At 46.7% G+C, this 15,938-nt stretch overlaps 9 protein-coding genes across 9 annotated transcripts; 4 read left to right on the top strand and 5 right to left on the bottom strand.

Annotated features, from left to right (window-relative positions):
- Nucleotides 1-288: 288 nt before the first annotated feature.
- On the bottom strand, nucleotides 289-1,135 carry BT62DRAFT_897458 (aromatic compound dioxygenase; the record flags this gene model as incomplete). Its single annotated transcript, XM_043183303.1, has 3 exons — nucleotides 289-686; nucleotides 742-972; nucleotides 1,027-1,135. The coding sequence occupies 3 exons, from the start codon at nucleotides 1,133-1,135 to the stop codon at nucleotides 289-291; spliced, it is 738 nt and encodes a 245-aa protein (XP_043038955.1).
- A 1,624-nt stretch (nucleotides 1,136-2,759) lies between these two features.
- On the top strand, nucleotides 2,760-3,945 carry BT62DRAFT_1007205 (uncharacterized protein; the record flags this gene model as incomplete). The annotated part of the gene is made up of 5 exons (XM_043177325.1): nucleotides 2,760-2,886; nucleotides 2,930-3,255; nucleotides 3,309-3,374; nucleotides 3,448-3,549; nucleotides 3,727-3,945. The coding sequence occupies 5 exons, from the start codon at nucleotides 2,760-2,762 to the stop codon at nucleotides 3,943-3,945; spliced, it is 840 nt and encodes a 279-aa protein (XP_043038954.1).
- Nucleotides 3,946-4,077: 132 nt separating this feature from the next.
- On the bottom strand, nucleotides 4,078-5,095 carry BT62DRAFT_195457 (uncharacterized protein). Its single transcript, XM_043180011.1, has one exon. The coding sequence runs from the start codon at nucleotides 4,800-4,802 to the stop codon at nucleotides 4,209-4,211; it is 594 nt and encodes a 197-aa protein (XP_043038953.1). The 5' UTR covers nucleotides 4,803-5,095; the 3' UTR covers nucleotides 4,078-4,208.
- Nucleotides 4,854-6,566, bottom strand: BT62DRAFT_1077098 (uncharacterized protein). Its single transcript, XM_043179271.1, has 2 exons — nucleotides 6,466-6,566; nucleotides 4,854-6,412 (listed from the first exon to the last, which is right to left on the bottom strand). The coding sequence occupies exon 2, from the start codon at nucleotides 6,401-6,403 to the stop codon at nucleotides 4,871-4,873; it is 1,533 nt and encodes a 510-aa protein (XP_043038952.1). The 5' UTR covers nucleotides 6,404-6,412; nucleotides 6,466-6,566; the 3' UTR covers nucleotides 4,854-4,870.
- A 1,305-nt stretch (nucleotides 6,567-7,871) lies between these two features.
- On the top strand, nucleotides 7,872-8,639 carry BT62DRAFT_933276 (uncharacterized protein). The gene is made up of 3 exons (XM_043186522.1): nucleotides 7,872-8,231; nucleotides 8,279-8,389; nucleotides 8,588-8,639. Exons 1-3 carry the CDS (start codon nucleotides 8,027-8,029, stop codon nucleotides 8,626-8,628), a joined length of 357 nt encoding a protein of 118 aa, XP_043038951.1. The 5' UTR covers nucleotides 7,872-8,026; the 3' UTR covers nucleotides 8,629-8,639.
- BT62DRAFT_195286 (uncharacterized protein) lies at nucleotides 8,493-9,174 on the bottom strand. The gene is made up of 3 exons (XM_043180008.1): nucleotides 9,113-9,174; nucleotides 8,968-9,056; nucleotides 8,493-8,914 (listed from the first exon to the last, which is right to left on the bottom strand). The coding sequence occupies exons 1-3, from the start codon at nucleotides 9,115-9,117 to the stop codon at nucleotides 8,682-8,684; spliced, it is 327 nt and encodes a 108-aa protein (XP_043038950.1). The 5' UTR covers nucleotides 9,118-9,174; the 3' UTR covers nucleotides 8,493-8,681.
- A 1,258-nt stretch (nucleotides 9,175-10,432) lies between these two features.
- On the top strand, nucleotides 10,433-12,138 carry BT62DRAFT_933274 (uncharacterized protein). The gene is made up of 2 exons (XM_043186521.1): nucleotides 10,433-10,526; nucleotides 10,580-12,138. The coding sequence occupies exon 2, from the start codon at nucleotides 10,589-10,591 to the stop codon at nucleotides 12,119-12,121; it is 1,533 nt and encodes a 510-aa protein (XP_043038949.1). The 5' UTR covers nucleotides 10,433-10,526; nucleotides 10,580-10,588; the 3' UTR covers nucleotides 12,122-12,138.
- Nucleotides 11,897-12,830, top strand: BT62DRAFT_195324 (uncharacterized protein). The gene has a single exon (XM_043180009.1). It carries the CDS (start codon nucleotides 12,190-12,192, stop codon nucleotides 12,655-12,657), a length of 468 nt encoding a protein of 155 aa, XP_043038948.1. The 5' UTR covers nucleotides 11,897-12,189; the 3' UTR covers nucleotides 12,658-12,830.
- A 175-nt stretch (nucleotides 12,831-13,005) lies between these two features.
- BT62DRAFT_195331 (uncharacterized protein) lies at nucleotides 13,006-14,354 on the bottom strand. Its single transcript, XM_043180010.1, has 5 exons — nucleotides 14,262-14,354; nucleotides 13,451-14,213; nucleotides 13,281-13,403; nucleotides 13,215-13,230; nucleotides 13,006-13,165 (listed from the first exon to the last, which is right to left on the bottom strand). The coding sequence occupies exons 2-5, from the start codon at nucleotides 14,211-14,213 to the stop codon at nucleotides 13,105-13,107; spliced, it is 963 nt and encodes a 320-aa protein (XP_043038947.1). The 5' UTR covers nucleotides 14,262-14,354; the 3' UTR covers nucleotides 13,006-13,104.
- Between the last annotated feature and the right edge of the window lie 1,584 nt (nucleotides 14,355-15,938).

Here is a 15,938-nt window from a genome sequence, read left to right as displayed (position 1 = left end):
TGGCTGTATACAAGGTCGCTATAATCACTACCTAACATTTGAATGATCTGTGCATTTTAAACCTTTTCTAAATCAGCCACTGCACTGGCAAAAGCAGCTTGCAAAGACGTCGCCGACGCTTCAACGGCAAGCTCAGAGATATCATGCGCAGATGCCGAAGCTATCAAATAAATGAACGACTGAGCAATAAGTATAAATTAACGAGAATACGCACGGTATAAATCTGCGGCAATTGTATTGGTTGGATTGCTTCCACCTGTGTGTAATCCCGAGTCTGAAGTGGTCGTATTACCAGTCGTGGATACCGCTATTGGTTACGGATGAGACTACAGCTCCCAAAAGAAAACAACCATGCCTACCAATAGTGATATATCCCAATAAACCATCACTATAGTTTCCTCCCAGCTGGACGATCTCGACCACGGGATACCACCCCGTGGTGTTCGATTGAGGATAAACTTGGTCGTGGTCATTCGAAGGCCGTTGAGCTTGTGAGTGACCGGTGTACGGAGATGTGTTATGGATAGCGTAGGTCAAATCTTCGTCGAAGAACAGCTGTCCGACATGGACCTGCTCTCCTCCAATCAGCGTCCCGTTATCTGCGAGTGTTGCGTCTATATGAGCAATCACATGTACATGGACAGCTCTCGGGCTATACCAGCCGGGGAAAATAGTAAGGAACTCCGCTATAGAACCACTATTAGAAACTGAGAATGACGAGTGGATGGCACGGAGACCCACCGATCCCATTCTCATCTGAGACCTGCCATCCCCGGAGGAAAATCAAATCATCCGTAGTCCCGTCGTCTTTCGTTGGGAGGGTGTATTGCATAGTGTCCGGGTCAATACCCGTGTATGATGAGTAATACCCCGTCGAGTTGCAGTGCCAGAATTCGAGGAATACCCCAGGGAGAGGCTGACACGTATCAATGTCGATGATACCAATGTCCATCCATAGCGGCACGCCAGGCTCTATGTCCAAAGTTCAGAATCCTAAACAATAGGTATCAAGGGAGAAATATTTACCTCCATCACGAATATCCCGACGATACAGCTCTCCATCGATATGATACGGCCCAGACGTAACTTCGGGATTAATGACACAGGTGTTATTCGCCAATCTAACAATAATCATCAAGAAACATCGAACGAAGAAAATGAGCAGGTACTCAGTAAAAATCGCCCTCTGCTCCAGCGTTGAGCGTTTCGCTATACTGTACTCGCCATGCATAAGATCCATGCGCTTCGACAAATTCAGAGAACGCTTCGCCTTGGTCTCTCTCAGGGACCGAGCACAGTGGGATAAGTCTTTAGCCTCTTGGCGCTTATGTTGGTGCGTACCATGAACAGTGGCGAATACGGATAGGACAAGAACAGTGAGGGATATCCACATCATTTTCTGGGGAACGATAGAGCATTTCGCATTTGGTTATGTATCGTCCATGGCGAAATCACGGATGATTGAGTTTACGAAGCGCAGCAAGAGCAACGTGGTCTGTATTGCAACGCATGTCATTGGTCCTTTAGCGGTATTTCTGTTCGATTATGATCATACGGTGCCAGAGCCATTTGTTAGCAGCAGGAGAACATGGCAGAATGAAACAGCAGATTTAAATGCTAACCAAACAGGACGTGTTGAGATGGGATCCTTTTTTTCATCTAGAATGAACGGTTCAATTTCAGTACATCGAGCCAACCCTCGAAAAAAATTTCTCGCAGTCGAATCGTTCTTCTACGCGGACTCTTTGAAAGGGGATGATATTCAACCAATTACGATCCTCGAATATCAAGGAGGAACATCGGGATATAAGAGAGATCAAAGCACAGCAAGCGCCCTGCAGAAATGAAGAAAAAAGCGAGAGGTCGGACAAAGACTAGCTTGGCAGTCTATCGGCCTCTTTCTCAAATTTTACGAGTATTCGGATGATGTAATAAAGTTAGATGGTCCGGGTATACCAGATGCAGTAGTCAGTGCCAAATTGAAAATTCCTTAGGAATAACCAAGCGCGGTGAATGTTCTGATAGGATTATTGTGCGCAAGGGGCACAATTCAGAGCAGGCAGCAAAGCGAAAGTTCGCATTCATCAGGACGAGCATACCCGCCCCTTGAATTCAGATGTTGAGAGCAAGCATGGTAGAGGAATCGGTACCTAGTACCTGAGACAGAATAGCGCAATAATCCGAAGCTGCACCTCTATGGTGAGTGGAAAAGGACAGGAGACGCTGTTACGATACGAGCGAAAGAATGAGCGTTTCGGCAATGGCCGGTCCGGCAGACTCCCGATCCAGTCTCACATGACATTATCAACCCGACAGATCGCGAGTCACAACAAACAATGCCCACTTTTCTTCGCCCTTTCCTCTAAGCTACGGAACACTGGAAAGGAAATCTATCAAAGAAAGTTTCCCCCGGCTCCTTCAATAACAAGAACGAGGTAACTCTATGTTCTGATGTCAGTATTCTGTATCTAAACACCATGAAGATCGAAACGCCGATGCTTGCCTTATTTTCCCACGCAAGATCAAACCATTCCGTTCTTTTATTATTTCGAAACGCTGTGCCGATATCACTACATTCATTCCATCCTTTCACTGCCATTACGAACCCTGTCTTCAAAACGTCACGTGAACAGTCAATTTCATCTCAGGGGGAAAATGAACATGACGTGGCCCTTCCGGAGCTTTGGACGCTCAATAGAAATGCTCTTCTTCCATCAGATTTTCGCGATATGTCTCACCAGAACAGCTAACGAGATATCATGGCGAAAATATCTCTTAGGCTTGGGATCCACAAATGCGGTCTTGGGCTCGTTTCGCTGAAAATTGCACAGGGTTTCTTTATTACTGGACTTATCCAGACCTTCCGCCGACATCAATCCAGATTAGGTTTCGTCTCATTTCCACCGGCAATCTCACCTAATTCGACAAGGGATCAGACCTTCTCAGCTTCGACGGAAAACCTTGGCCATACCCGCTGTCCGCCTGTGTATCGACGAGCAAGGATGGCAGCATCTTCGTTTCGCTGCTCGGAAGGATAAACTCGTTGACGACTCCATCGTCAAATTCAAACGTTTCCATGTGTTGCAGCGATTGGGACTAAATAAAGCCTCGGTATTGCTCAATTCTATAGACGATGCATTTCTCGTCTCTTTTCCAAAGCGAACGGTGAACATTCACTTCAGGGAGAAATGTCGCATGAAGATGATTGTGGAAGAGATGCCCTGGGTCGAGAGACTGGCTGGACCTGGTGACGAGGTTCGTGGATCTCCTTTCTTATGCTTCACGCGTTTAATTTGCGGTAATGTCAGCGCACGTTCGACTTCGTGGGTCTGAGGATGGAAAAAACTGACCACTTGGAGCGTTGGCACGGTCTGGTTCCTCCGAAATCACGTGTTGCATTGCCGTAGATTCTCATTTGTTCGTAACCGCAACCGAGACTACCACTAGCCATTCCCGATTCCCTCTCTTGGACCTAGCGATACGGTTCCACCACATCTTTGGGTTATCCGTATTTTTACAGACAAGGGCGAGCATGATTTTGGATCGACTGTAAAAAGGTGTATGGCATAACCAAATTCAAAGAATAGCATCTTAAGAATGGAGAGACCTCATAATTACGAGGTAAGATTCAAACAGCTTTTTTCTCGCCTATGGCTGAAATATTTTATATAACCTTCGACTCAGAGCCTCCCCTACCTTAGAATTATTTCTACGTTACACTGGCAGCAAAATAACGCTCATAAGATATCATCTTCTGTTTTTAATGAACGACGTCTTCGTTCCACACCACTCCGCAGCCATCATAGCAGCCATCTCAGGGATGTCGTGTTATATCAAAGAAAGGAGAGCACATTTCCTATTCAAAAATTGAGTTATGACGTCCGCCGTCACTTCGAGGAGACACTCATTATACCTTCCTTCGAGTACGGCGTGGGGATTGAGTAAACCTCCGGTTCTGCCCCTTCAACAGTCTCACATGGCTCGAGGATACACTGGGCACGCTCATGTTTCGTCTGCCGTCTAAATTTCTATTCCTTTGCAAAATGACGCGATGTCAAGGACATTACTACTCGATCTGTATGAGATTACAAGAGAGATTTATCTTCGAGTCCGGCCACTGCAAACAATATACTGCTGTCCTATTCTACCCCTGCTTTAGAAGTTCATCAGTTTACACGTTCTACAACAGGTTTCTGCCACCCACCAAATTAAGCCGGGCCAGCAGTCGGTACACTGAAATCATGACGTAAATCTGAACCTTTTCCCTCGGAGTAGGCTTCATTCTCATATCTGATGCAACTACCATCAGTATCATCGACGTCTTCCTCGACATCTTCGCAATCTTCGATTTCCACAAACGTCACCGTCTTCGACCCATTCTCCTCCGCCTCCTCGGCAGATTTGTCCGATAATATTTCCTTTAACGTGTGCCATTTCTCGTCCAGTACAGATTGCTTCACGGGCTCCCACCCATCATCAGGACCACAAAACGCATCGCCAGAATCGTGCACATCCATATCTCGTGCCGGAAACTCCAGTGCTCTAGCAATGGTAATCATCATCCTCTCTTCGATTCCTCTACAAGAGTCGCGATGTCTCGTCCATACATCAACGTCATAGTCTTCTTCGAAATTAATAATGCCAAGGCATCCAGAGCAGCGCGTGCTCCTTTCCAGGAGACTCGGCTTCCGGAGCCACTCCTCTTTGTCCAGGAAAAGCTTGCCCATGACGATGTGGCCTCCTTGACCATTTATGTATACTGTGGACATTCGACGCGTTCTTTCCCAGCGAGAGGGAATCATGCAGCACAACAAAGCCACACACTCAATACCAATGTTATCAAATGAACTTTAGGCAATACAATACACGGTTACACAACACATTCTCCGTCAAAAATCACAACATCTAGCCCTTCGTCTACGTACTTCCCTAACGTCCGACGGACAACCTCAGAGTAATATGGGTCTCCCCATCCGTACTTCACATGCATCTCCAAGCGCCGTAAGCGCCCTCCATTCCACCGCGACTCTATCATGGGCCCAAACGGTTCGTGAGTGAAGGACTGGCCCCCGCACTTCGACGTCACGTCGGTGATACGCAACTCGACCAGGTTCGGCACCAGGTCCCTGCCGCCATCCTTCCCCACTCGAAGGGAGACGAATGTCTCGCATGCTGCCCAGCTCTCCACCATGATGCTCAACTGTGTCAGGTTCGATGATATCGCCGCGATGGAGCACAGACAGACGGTGAAATTTAACGACAGTGACCGAAGCGGACACTGGGACCGTTCGATCATATTCACGACGCTGCGAATGTCTGAGGAAGAGTAGGGCTGAGCGCCGGAATGGGCTCCAAGCACGAGGTATTTGAGATTGGGGAAAAGCAGGCTATTTGAGATCTCCTGTACTGGTACGGATCGAAAGTGTAAACGGCAGATATTCGGAACGGTGAGCGTTCCACAGCTGGGATGACCGGACAGGAATTTGGAGGATGAGATGGTAAGTGCTTCCAAGCCTTTGGCTTCGTTAAGGATGTTAAAAAGGTGTTCTGGGGTCTGTATTACACCGTCAAGTGAGGAAAGCCTGCTTAATGGCAGGTCGACAGAGGACAATGGTATCGCTGTCAATGATACAGCGCGAAGCTGCGGGGAATGCATCAGAAGATCTCTCGTTCCCAAAGGCACGACTCTGGGATCCAAGGTGACATTTATTGTCCGTAACATAGGAAGAGGCCCCAATCGATCAAAGATGTGATAGGAAAGGCGCGGTATGTGGAATTCTACCACGGACCAACGAGACAAGTGAGAAATTAGGAGATCTAGTATGGAGAATAGGAATGGAGAGATCGGAGAGGACTGATTGTCATAAGATGCCGAGATCGTGAGAGGGGATCGTTGAGAGCGTGAGAGGGAAGTGTGGAGCATGGATACAGACTGCGGACGTAGTTCTGCACCAGCCCGAATATCAATGAATATTCTAGACCACAGCGTTGGGACGGAGAGGTATACCGATCTCCAGGAGTAGCAGACGAGACCGAGGATCCATGGGGTAGAGTTTGGGTCGATAGTATCAACGGGAAGGAGCTGGAAGATGTGTATAAGCACATCGAGAGGGAGACGCCGTATCGGAGCGAAAAGTGAATGATACATCCGCAGGTTATGATTAACCCTATTCTTGTGCTTTTGGAGACCCCTTATTGCGAGATCGAATGCTGCGACATGACTCTCCAATTTGTGAATGTCCTGTCTAATTTTTGACAGGGAGATGTTGTCGAGGTCGAACGGGGATCGTCCAGAGCGAAGGAGTTGGATGATGGTGTCGGCGGGAAAGAAATCTGGATCTCTTTCAGTCGGTCTGGCGTTTTGACAAAGTCGGCCACTGGGATAGGTGGTAAAGGATGGCATGACCACGATCTAAGAGTAATTCAATAAGCGCAGATGCAACTGGAAGAATCGATGATCCACACCGTTCTGAAGACACCTGGAATGACATATACATTGAACGTTAATGGTCGAGATATAAAGGTACGTGATTAAAAATGCCGGAAGCACATTCACTGTCCTCGAGATTTAAGTTCAACACGGGTGGTCGACATGTAATAAAAGTAGTAAAAAACGCCCACAGAATATTTGGACTCTTCAAGGTGCCTGGGAACCTGAGAATCAACATCAGAAGTGTCCTCCTTCACAATTAAACACATCCGAAATATCACAAGAACTTCGGCAGCTTCAAGGGTCGAGACCGGAGGCGTGTCTGAGCCATCAGTTCAATGTAGGGATGTACATGGATTCCACGGAAATGAGTCTGCCACACGAAAACACCAGGTATCGGGGGTCTGACGGATAAGAACCATCTAATGGCACGTAGGTGAAAAATAGGAAGGCACTTCTGAGTCGACGCCATGTCCTGAAGTTTTTAAGCTCTGGAGTGAGATGGTCGACCAGGAACGGCACCGAGATCGCGTCAAGCACTACGTGGAACGCAAATCATCCTTGCGATGTACGGCGCAGGAATATTCGTAGAATGTGCCCAGTGCCTGGGAAAAGCCAAGAACCCGACAAAGTCACGAACCGTGAGTTGATCAGCCGGATTACGTGCACAACGCCGGTTTTTCCTCGGTGTTCTGGAGGTCAGTAAGCGATGATCGAAGACATCGTGACTATATGGCCGGTAATATACTAACCATTAGGGCCAAGAAAACGTCCGGTTCCTTCCATGGAAATGCTCGTAGCGGAAGAAATTATGCTGATGGGGACAAAGATAGTTTGGGATGCCACAAGAGCAGAGGTTTGGTGGTGATTTACATATTTAAAGAAACAATAAATTGATGGGAAAGGATGTCGAGATTGAACTGCTTACAGAAGGTACCATAAGCCGTAATTCGCGTTCACAGATACACAAATATAGTTTCCGAACTTATGCCAGCCACGCAGACCTTGAGGGGGCCTATGCATGCCATGAAATTTCGTCCAACAGAAGGAACACAAACTCTGTGTGTGTTGCGCCGAAGAAGCAGTTGCGGTCGGCCGAATTAAACTTTCTTAGTCGAGAAATGCATAGATCAAACGTAGATAACAAAAAAGCAGTGAACAGGATCCAGGGAGAGGATGCAGTAGGCGGAGCTTTGAGGAGAAAGTACACTTTCTGTTTGCGAAACAGATCCAGCAATATCGGTTGTTGACATGGAGATACCATGAGACATCGGCTAAAAACAAGTATGGGGTCTGTGTTTCTTACTCAAAGAACTCTGCAAAAATGGTTGCGGTATGTGAGCGCTGTGGAACAAGGGTTCGATCCGCCTATGTTCAATTCGCCTGGCATCTAGGCTCAGAATCTGTTTTGCTCAGTTGTAACCAGCTTAACAAAAGAATTTACAGTATTAAGTGAGTCGCCGGAATACGAAGTAGCATAAAAGCTTCAATAAACCTGCAATATTATAAACCGATGTAATGAGAAATAGACGAAACCCTCATGACAGCATCTATCCTAGCCATTCTTTGGCAAGAGCAATAGGAGCTGCGAGCACCATGGCCAATGTGACGCAAGCCAGTAATATCTCCTTTATTCCCGCCTTGAGTGTTTCGAATTCCGGAATACTCATCTCAGCCTTAGCATTGACATGTTCTCCCTATCAGACACGTCACGCATTTCTATCAAGCAGCGCCTACGCACAGGATTCATTAAATCGGCCCTCTTCGACTCCAGGGCTGATAATCTCGTCAATCTCTTTCTCTATGAGAGATGAGCCAAGTGAACATGGACACGAAACTATACCTCACCTGGATGCATCGCAGTAAGGAATGAAAGAACGCTTACGCACTGCCAATGGTGCATTATGCCAGGTAGATTGCCGCCTACTCCTACTCGGGGTCCGGTCCTGGTGTCATTAGCTGCTTCAGTAGATGAAAAACGAAAACAGTCAGCTAAAATGATGCATCTGAGCTAAAGAAATTGTGGTAAATCTGTTCAAAATTCATTACAGATAGATCGATCCATTGAAATAGAAGGAACGGTCTAAGGGGACCCCATTTTAGGAGACAAGAGCCTAGAACGCCATGAAAAGGTCCCGCAGCCCAACAGGTCCTTACCTCGTTCTCACAGGGCTATGCCAAACAAAGCATGCCATTAAGGGGAAAAAACTTGACTAGATGTTGCGAAATGCAATAAGAGAATAGATCACCATCACGACTTCACCAGCCCGGTAGGAACACGAATATCGACGAATCTGTTCACCTGGAAGCACATCTTCTTTCTTTGGTCTTTATGCGCAGGCTTAAAGAACCTGCGGTACTTCTCAAGAATTTCCGCAGGCGTTCCCGAACCCGTATCTGAGGAGGCGCTCCAATCTTCGTCCATCCCCAAGGGCGAGTCGGGAGAGAAATGATACTTTGCTCGGGAACGTACCATGTCAGCATCTGGGATATTGAAGATTAACAAAAAGCGAGAGGATGAGAGCAAAGAAACTTACAATAAACAGGCGCTGGGGTAGATACCGCTCGTGTTGACCTGGCGTATACGTAGCATAGAGCGTTTGTGAGCGTTTGAAGGTTGTCAGGACTGGGAGAAGGGAGCGTCAGTCGTGGATTACGGACTTAAGAGGATTTCGGACATACATCATTTAATTCTCCTGAATCGACCATGGAATAATGAGTCTAAGCGCCAAAGCCATCGGCCCGATGGGCCGAAGCCCACTTGAAGTCAACGCCCATCGCAAAATCTTGGCCTTCACTTTTCTGCCACCAGTAACACAGACTCCGTATACATTTCGATGCTGCGTACTCAAAACGCTCTGTTTGCATATCTTTATAAGGAGGCTTTTCGAGTATCCGATACGGAGAACCCATATCTGTAACGTATTATCAGCACCGTAGCTCCATGTGAATGGCCGATATTCCAGCATATGGTTCGCAGATGGAAGGCAAGACTGCGGTCGATGTTTTGCCTATTGCACCCTCCCCCCTCACTATGTTGGCTGCCGGCAGATATTTTACAGTCTGTTTTTTAAGACGGTCAGATCCACGGTCGATTACCCAGGACGATTACCACCGCTAACTACTACTATTCGCCGCGACATATTCTCAACACTCATGTTATTGGCATGCCCAGGCGAGCTTCTCGTAGGCTCTTCATTTTCCACGATGGGTCTGCATCCGTGAATGCAAAGCGCGATCTATTGATGTGCCACCTTCGGGTATCTATGGGATCAGTATCAGTACTGATGTAAACGATTCCATCTCTACGCCTCCCATGCTAACAATTCACTTCGTTCTAAATGCGTAGATGACTGCCAATTCTCTGCATCATCAATAAATACTCCTACACCAGCAGTGTCCCCGTCTGAAGATTTACACCCGCCACGACGGTTTCTCAGAAAGACGCCAAGGTCCTATTGGCCCTAATGGAATATTACTGGTCGTAAAATTACGATATCGCTAACTCACCTGCATTCGGTTCTTTTGACCTTCTAAAACGCCGAGGAAGAACCAGCGCAGCACACAGAACACCCGGTTCATCCAACCATATATTTGCCGGATTCTTTCTTTCTCTTGGCTTTCCTAAGGCACAGAGCTCACTGCCACCTCCCTGCACCTGAAATATTTGTCGCAAGGGTGATTTGCATTCCACGTGGTGACGTCGTCTCGGTACCGTCCTAGGTCAAACAAATATCCTTTCCCCTTAATACTAGAGACAGTTCTCCGAACTCTGTCCTTATTCCTATGGTTCTTGACCTTGAAAGAGAACATTGTCTTCACGAAGCTGAGAGCGGCCTCACTCCGTGAAATCCATGTTTATTGATGCCCCTCCGTTGAACGGAAGGCTCCGACTCGCCTCGACCTCTGAAGCTGCCGATCCTGCCCCACGTCGGACGTTAGAAGGAGATGACCTGACTGTGGCGTCGAAAATTGAATTTTCTGATCTCAGGCACGTAGAAAACGGTGAATGTGCTTCCGGCATTTTTAATCACGTACCTTTATATCTCGACCATTAACGTTCAATGTATATGTCATTCCAGGTGTCTTCAGAACGGTGTGGATCATCGATTCTTCCAGTTGCATCTGCGCTTATTGAATTACTCTTAGATCGTGGTCATGCCATCCTTTACCACCTATCCCAGTGGCCGACTTTGTCAAAACGCCAGACCGACTGAAAGAGATCCAGATTTCTTTCCCGCCGACACCATCATCCAACTCCTTCGCTCTGGACGATCCCCGTTCGACCTCGACAACATCTCCCTGTCAAAAATTAGACAGGACATTCACAAATTGGAGAGTCATGTCGCAGCATTCGATCTCGCAATAAGGGGTCTCCAAAAGCACAAGAATAGGGTTAATCATAACCTGCGGATGTATCATTCACTTTTCGCTCCGATACGGCGTCTCCCTCTCGATGTGCTTATACACATCTTCCAGCTCCTTCCCGTTGATACTATCGACCCAAACTCTACCCCATGGATCCTCGGTCTCGTCTGCTACTCCTGGAGATCGGTATACCTCTCCGTCCCAACGCTGTGGTCTAGAATATTCATTGATATTCGGGCTGGTGCAGAACTACGTCCGCAGTCTGTATCCATGCTCCACACTTCCCTCTCACGCTCTCAACGATCCCCTCTCACGATCTCGGCATCTTATGACAATCAGTCCTCTCCGATCTCTCCATTCCTATTCTCCATACTAGATCTCCTAATTTCTCACTTGTCTCGTTGGTCCGTGGTAGAATTCCACATACCGCGCCTTTCCTATCACATCTTTGATCGATTGGGGCCTCTTCCTATGTTACGGACAATAAATGTCACCTTGGATCCCAGAGTCGTGCCTTTGGGAACGAGAGATCTTCTGATGCATTCCCCGCAGCTTCGCGCTGTATCATTGACAGCGATACCATTGTCCTCTGTCGACCTGCCATTAAGCAGGCTTTCCTCACTTGACGGTGTAATACAGACCCCAGAACACCTTTTTAACATCCTTAACGAAGCCAAAGGCTTGGAAGCACTTACCATCTCATCCTCCAAATTCCTGTCCGGTCATCCCAGCTGTGGAACGCTCACCGTTCCGAATATCTGCCGTTTACACTTTCGATCCGTACCAGTACAGGAGATCTCAAATAGCCTGCTTTTCCCCAATCTCAAATACCTCGTGCTTGGAGCCCATTCCGGCGCTCAGCCCTACTCTTCCTCAGACATTCGCAGCGTCGTGAATATGATCGAACGGTCCCAGTGTCCGCTTCGGTCACTGTCGTTAAATTTCACCGTCTGTCTGTGCTCCATCGCGGCGATATCATCGAACCTGACACAGTTGAGCATCATGGTGGAGAGCTGGGCAGCATGCGAGACATTCGTCTCCCTTCGAGTGGGGAAGGATGGCGGCAGGGACCTGGTGCCGAACCTGGTCGAGTTGCGTATCACCGACGTGACGTCGAAGTGCGGGGGCCAGTCCTTCACTCACGAACCGTTTGGGCCCATGATAGAGTCGCGGTGGAATGGAGGGCGCTTACGGCGCTTGGAGATGCATGTGAAGTACGGATGGGGAGACCCATATTACTCTGAGGTTGTCCGTCGGACGTTAGGGAAGTACGTAGACGAAGGGCTAGATGTTGTGATTTTTGACGGAGAATGTGTTGTGTAACCGTGTATTGTATTGCCTAAAGTTCATTTGATAACATTGGTATTGAGTGTGTGGCTTTGTTGTGCTGCATGATTCCCTCTCGCTGGGAAAGAACGCGTCGAATGTCCACAGTATACATAAATGGTCAAGGAGGCCACATCGTCATGGGCAAGCTTTTCCTGGACAAAGAGGAGTGGCTCCGGAAGCCGAGTCTCCTGGAAAGGAGCACGCGCTGCTCTGGATGCCTTGGCATTATTAATTTCGAAGAAGACTATGACGTTGATGTATGGACGAGACATCGCGACTCTTGTAGAGGAATCGAAGAGAGGATGATGATTACCATTGCTAGAGCACTGGAGTTTCCGGCACGAGATATGGATGAGTATGATATGCTCCACCGTCAATGGTTGTGGACCGGACGTGAAGGGGCATGGCTCGGAGACGATAACGCTTGGGAAAATCAAAGACGTTGGGAGACGTCCATAATACCGATGGTATCTCCATCGCAAGGGAAACTGAATATCACTCTAAGGGAGAAGTCTCAGTTGCGGTGTTGATGTGGCGCCATAGGGTCGTTCTGTGCATTGGCTGCTGGGCCTTGTTTAGTCTGGTGAATGGTAGAAACTTTCTTTTACCACATGAGGTCTGATAGACTCCAAAAATAGGTGTAGAATATGACAATGAGAGTTAGTAGAATGTGTATATTCATTCCAGTGGCCGGACACGCCAACGAATCTCCATTGTAATATCATATAGATCGGCGATTCATGTTGTTGATCTTGCCTCTTTGGCAAGAGAATATACATTTTGGCAACAGGCGGCGAATGACCGAACAAAGTGCATACTCACACCCGTTGTGAGTGACGATCGCGCCGAACTGAAAGGGAGCGTTGGCTTAATCCATACTCTTATTTATCCTCGTACCGTTACTATGCTTGCGTAGTGGCGGGACGAAGAGAAAAGAGGCGTTTACTAACGGAAAATGATGTATACTGTGACATCCGTCAGCGATGGATGTAACGTAGCAAATAATTCAACGCCAGGGGAGGCTCTGAGTAGAAGGTTCTACAAAAGAATTCAGCTATAAGCGAGGAAAAAGCTGCTTGAATCTTACCTCGTAATCATGAGGTCTTGCCATTATTAAGATACCATTCTTTGAATTTAGCTAAGCCATACACACTTTTACAGTCGATTCTAGGCAGTCGGGAATCAAGCTCGCCCTTGTCGGTAAAAAGACGTATAACCTGAAGATGTGGTCGGTTTTTTCCATTATCAGACACGCCAAGTCGAACATGCGCTGACACTACCGCAAATTAAACGCGTGAAGTATAAGAAAGGAGATTCACGAACCTCGTTCACCAGGTCCAGCCAGTCTCTCGACCCAGGGCATCTCTTGCAAAACCATCTTCATGCGACATCGCTCCCCAAGGTGGATGTCCACCGTTCGCTTTGGAAGAGAGATGGGAAATGCGTCGTCAATAGAATGGAGCAATATCGACGCTTTATTTAGATTCAATCGCTGAAACATACCGAAATGTTTCGATTTGATGGTGGAGTCGTCAACGAGTCTATCCTTCTGTAGTAGCGAAAGGAACATCCCCGCATGTTCGCCCGTCAATACACAGGCGGATAGCGGATATTGCCAAGGTTTGCCGTCAGGGCAGAGAAGGTCTGATCCGTTGTCGAATTCAGCAGGATTGCCGGTGGAAATGAGACGAAACCTAATCTGGCCTGATGTCGGTGGAAGGTCTGGATGAGTCCAGTAATAAAGAAACCCTTTGCAATTTTTAGGGAAACTAGCGTAATTCCCCAATTGTGGGTCTGGAGCGTAAAAGATATTTTTGCCTTCATATGTCGTTACGTATTTCCGGTGGGACATATCGCGAAAATCTGACGGAAGAAGAGTATTTCTAGTGAGCGTCGAGGGCCCTGGAAGGGTTACGGTGTATTCCTTTTCCTCCTGAGATGCAGTTGACATTTCACGCGAAGTTTTGAAGACGGGATCCCGAATGGGAGGGAGAGCATGGAATGAACGTAGAGATATCGGGGCAATGTTTGGAAATAACAAAAGAACGGAATGGTACGATCTTGCACGGGAAAATAAGGCAAGCATCTTCATGGTGTTTAGGTACAGAATATTGACATCAGAACATACACTTACCTCGTTCTTGTATTGAAGGAGTAGGGGAAACTTTTTTCAATAGATTCCTTCTCCACGTGTTCGGCAACTTAGAGGGAAGAGCGAAGAAAAACGGCCACTATTTGATTCTGTTTGTCGTGACTCGGCGCGATCTGGCGGATGATGACACGTGATACAAGAGCGGCTGTTGCCGAAAAGCTCATTCTTTCGCTATGGTACCAGCATCTCCTGTTCTTTTAGCTTCTGATTCTTGTCTTATTCTATCTCCGGTAGGTAGTTAATCTACCATGCTTGCTTTCAGCATTCAAACTCAAGGGGGAGAAGAGAGGGTATACTCATCCTGATGAATGTGAACCTTTGCTTTCCTGCCTACTCTGAATTGTGCCCCTTGCATAAAATAAATCCTGTCAGAATATTAACCATACCTGTTTATTCCCATCATTGTAAGAGTGTCACATGTTTACTGATAAGCTTTACAATTCTTGAGAAGGCTCACCTTGAGGAATTTTCAGTTTGCACTGACTACTGCATCTGATATACCCTGGTGTTATCCAATGTTCTTTACATCAGCTGAATACTCATACAATTCGAGACAAAGGGCCAATACACTGCCAAGCTAGTCTTTGTCTGACCTCTCGCTTTTTCCCTCATTTCTGCAGGGCAGCTTGATCTCTTATATCCTAAAGTTCTCTCTTTTTGATATTCAAGGATCACAACTGGCTGCATATCACCATGGACATAGAGAAATTCAGAGACCGCTTTGCCTTGGTTTCCATAAGGGATATCATCTCAATGTGGGGGGCAATCTGCCCATGGCATAGTTTAATGTTGTCATTGATGAGATCCACCAGACTCAAGCAGATCCTGAGGAGCACAGTAGACTTTTTGAGATGTTAGCTGTATGGATGCTTTGATCATTGATGAGGTACATCAGACTCAGATTAACAACAATGTGTCCATTCATGTGTATGGCTGACTACAGGGTGGCAGAGGTAAGCTAGTATGGTTGGTTTCAGTTGAATAATTGAACGAAGTTGAAATAGGAGATGGAAATGACTTCACACTTCATGAAAGAAATAGTGCTGGAGTATATGTTCTTGTTGTTTCCATCAGATGGTCAAATGAAGAGAAAAGACCTTATATGAGGTCAGTTTAAATGCCAAACTGGAGGCAAAGGAATAAGCATACTAGCTATAATTGTCATGCAAATTTGTGAGGTAGAAGCAAATGCAAGAGGACATAAAATGATACTAGCTTGCAAACAAAGGCTTTTTCTGTAAAGTCTCACCTAGAAATACTGTTAGCTTATGAGAGAAATAGAAGGAAAAGGCATATTTCACTTGTCCACCTCTGACCTATGCTTCACCAATGGAACTTCTCAATCAATAACTGTTATGATTTTTCTGCATTTTCCTTACTTTTAACCCCTATCTATGCTTAAGTCAGGGTGCTAACAACAAGTGCTTAGGACTGTGGGACAGAGCTTAGTCATCACAAATAGCTGAGTCCATCATTGTCTTTCAATGCAACAACATTGCCTGATGATGCACAATGACCCTTTTATATATGGTAATGACACTCTAGGACAACAGACATAAGAGATCCAGGAATACACAATAAGTAGTAGTATTATTAGCACTCTCTGTACAGTATTTAAGACTGTTTGCTCTTGCTGAAAAACCCCAGCTTCAAGCTAAA

This window comes from Guyanagaster necrorhizus (genome assembly GCF_019112545.1).
Source record: "Guyanagaster necrorhizus MCA 3950 unplaced genomic scaffold BT62scaffold_15, whole genome shotgun sequence".
Taxonomy (NCBI): domain Eukaryota; kingdom Fungi; phylum Basidiomycota; class Agaricomycetes; order Agaricales; family Physalacriaceae; genus Guyanagaster; species Guyanagaster necrorhizus.
This window is presented reverse-complemented; position numbering and strand designations above follow the sequence as displayed.

What these genes read in the sequence shown, in the direction of transcription:
- BT62DRAFT_195457 (XM_043180011.1), bottom strand. Translation starts at nt 4,802, where the DNA reads ATGATTCCCTCTCGCTGGGAAAGAACGCGTCGAATGTCCACAGTATAC.
- BT62DRAFT_1077098 (XM_043179271.1), bottom strand. Translation starts at nt 6,403, where the DNA reads ATGCCATCCTTTACCACCTATCCCAGTGGCCGACTTTGTCAAAACGCC.
- BT62DRAFT_195331 (XM_043180010.1), bottom strand. Translation starts at nt 14,213, where the DNA reads ATGCTTGCCTTATTTTCCCGTGCAAGATCGTACCATTCCGTTCTTTTG. An exon ending in GGCTGGACCTGGTGAACGAG is followed by an intron (nt 13,404 to 13,450) that starts GTTCGTGAATCT and finishes AATTTGCGGTAG; the next exon opens with TGTCAGCGCATGTTCGACTT.
- BT62DRAFT_933274 (XM_043186521.1), top strand. Translation starts at nt 10,589, where the DNA reads ATGCCATCCTTTACCACCTATCCCAGTGGCCGACTTTGTCAAAACGCC.
- BT62DRAFT_195286 (XM_043180008.1), bottom strand. An exon ending in TACCCCAGCGCCTGTTTATT is followed by an intron (nt 8,915 to 8,967) that starts GTAAGTTTCTTT and finishes TCAATATCCCAG; the next exon opens with ATGCTGACATGGTACGTTCC.
- BT62DRAFT_195324 (XM_043180009.1), top strand. Translation starts at nt 12,190, where the DNA reads ATGATTCCCTCTCGCTGGGAAAGAACGCGTCGAATGTCCACAGTATAC.
- BT62DRAFT_933276 (XM_043186522.1), top strand. Translation starts at nt 8,027, where the DNA reads ATGGCCAATGTGACGCAAGCCAGTAATATCTCCTTTATTCCCGCCTTG. An exon ending in AATCTCGTCAATCTCTTTCT is followed by an intron (nt 8,232 to 8,278) that starts CTATGAGAGATG and finishes ACTATACCTCAC; the next exon opens with CTGGATGCATCGCAGTAAGG. An exon ending in TCCGGTCCTGGTGTCATTAG is followed by an intron (nt 8,390 to 8,587) that starts CTGCTTCAGTAG and finishes ACAGGTCCTTAC; the next exon opens with CTCGTTCTCACAGGGCTATG.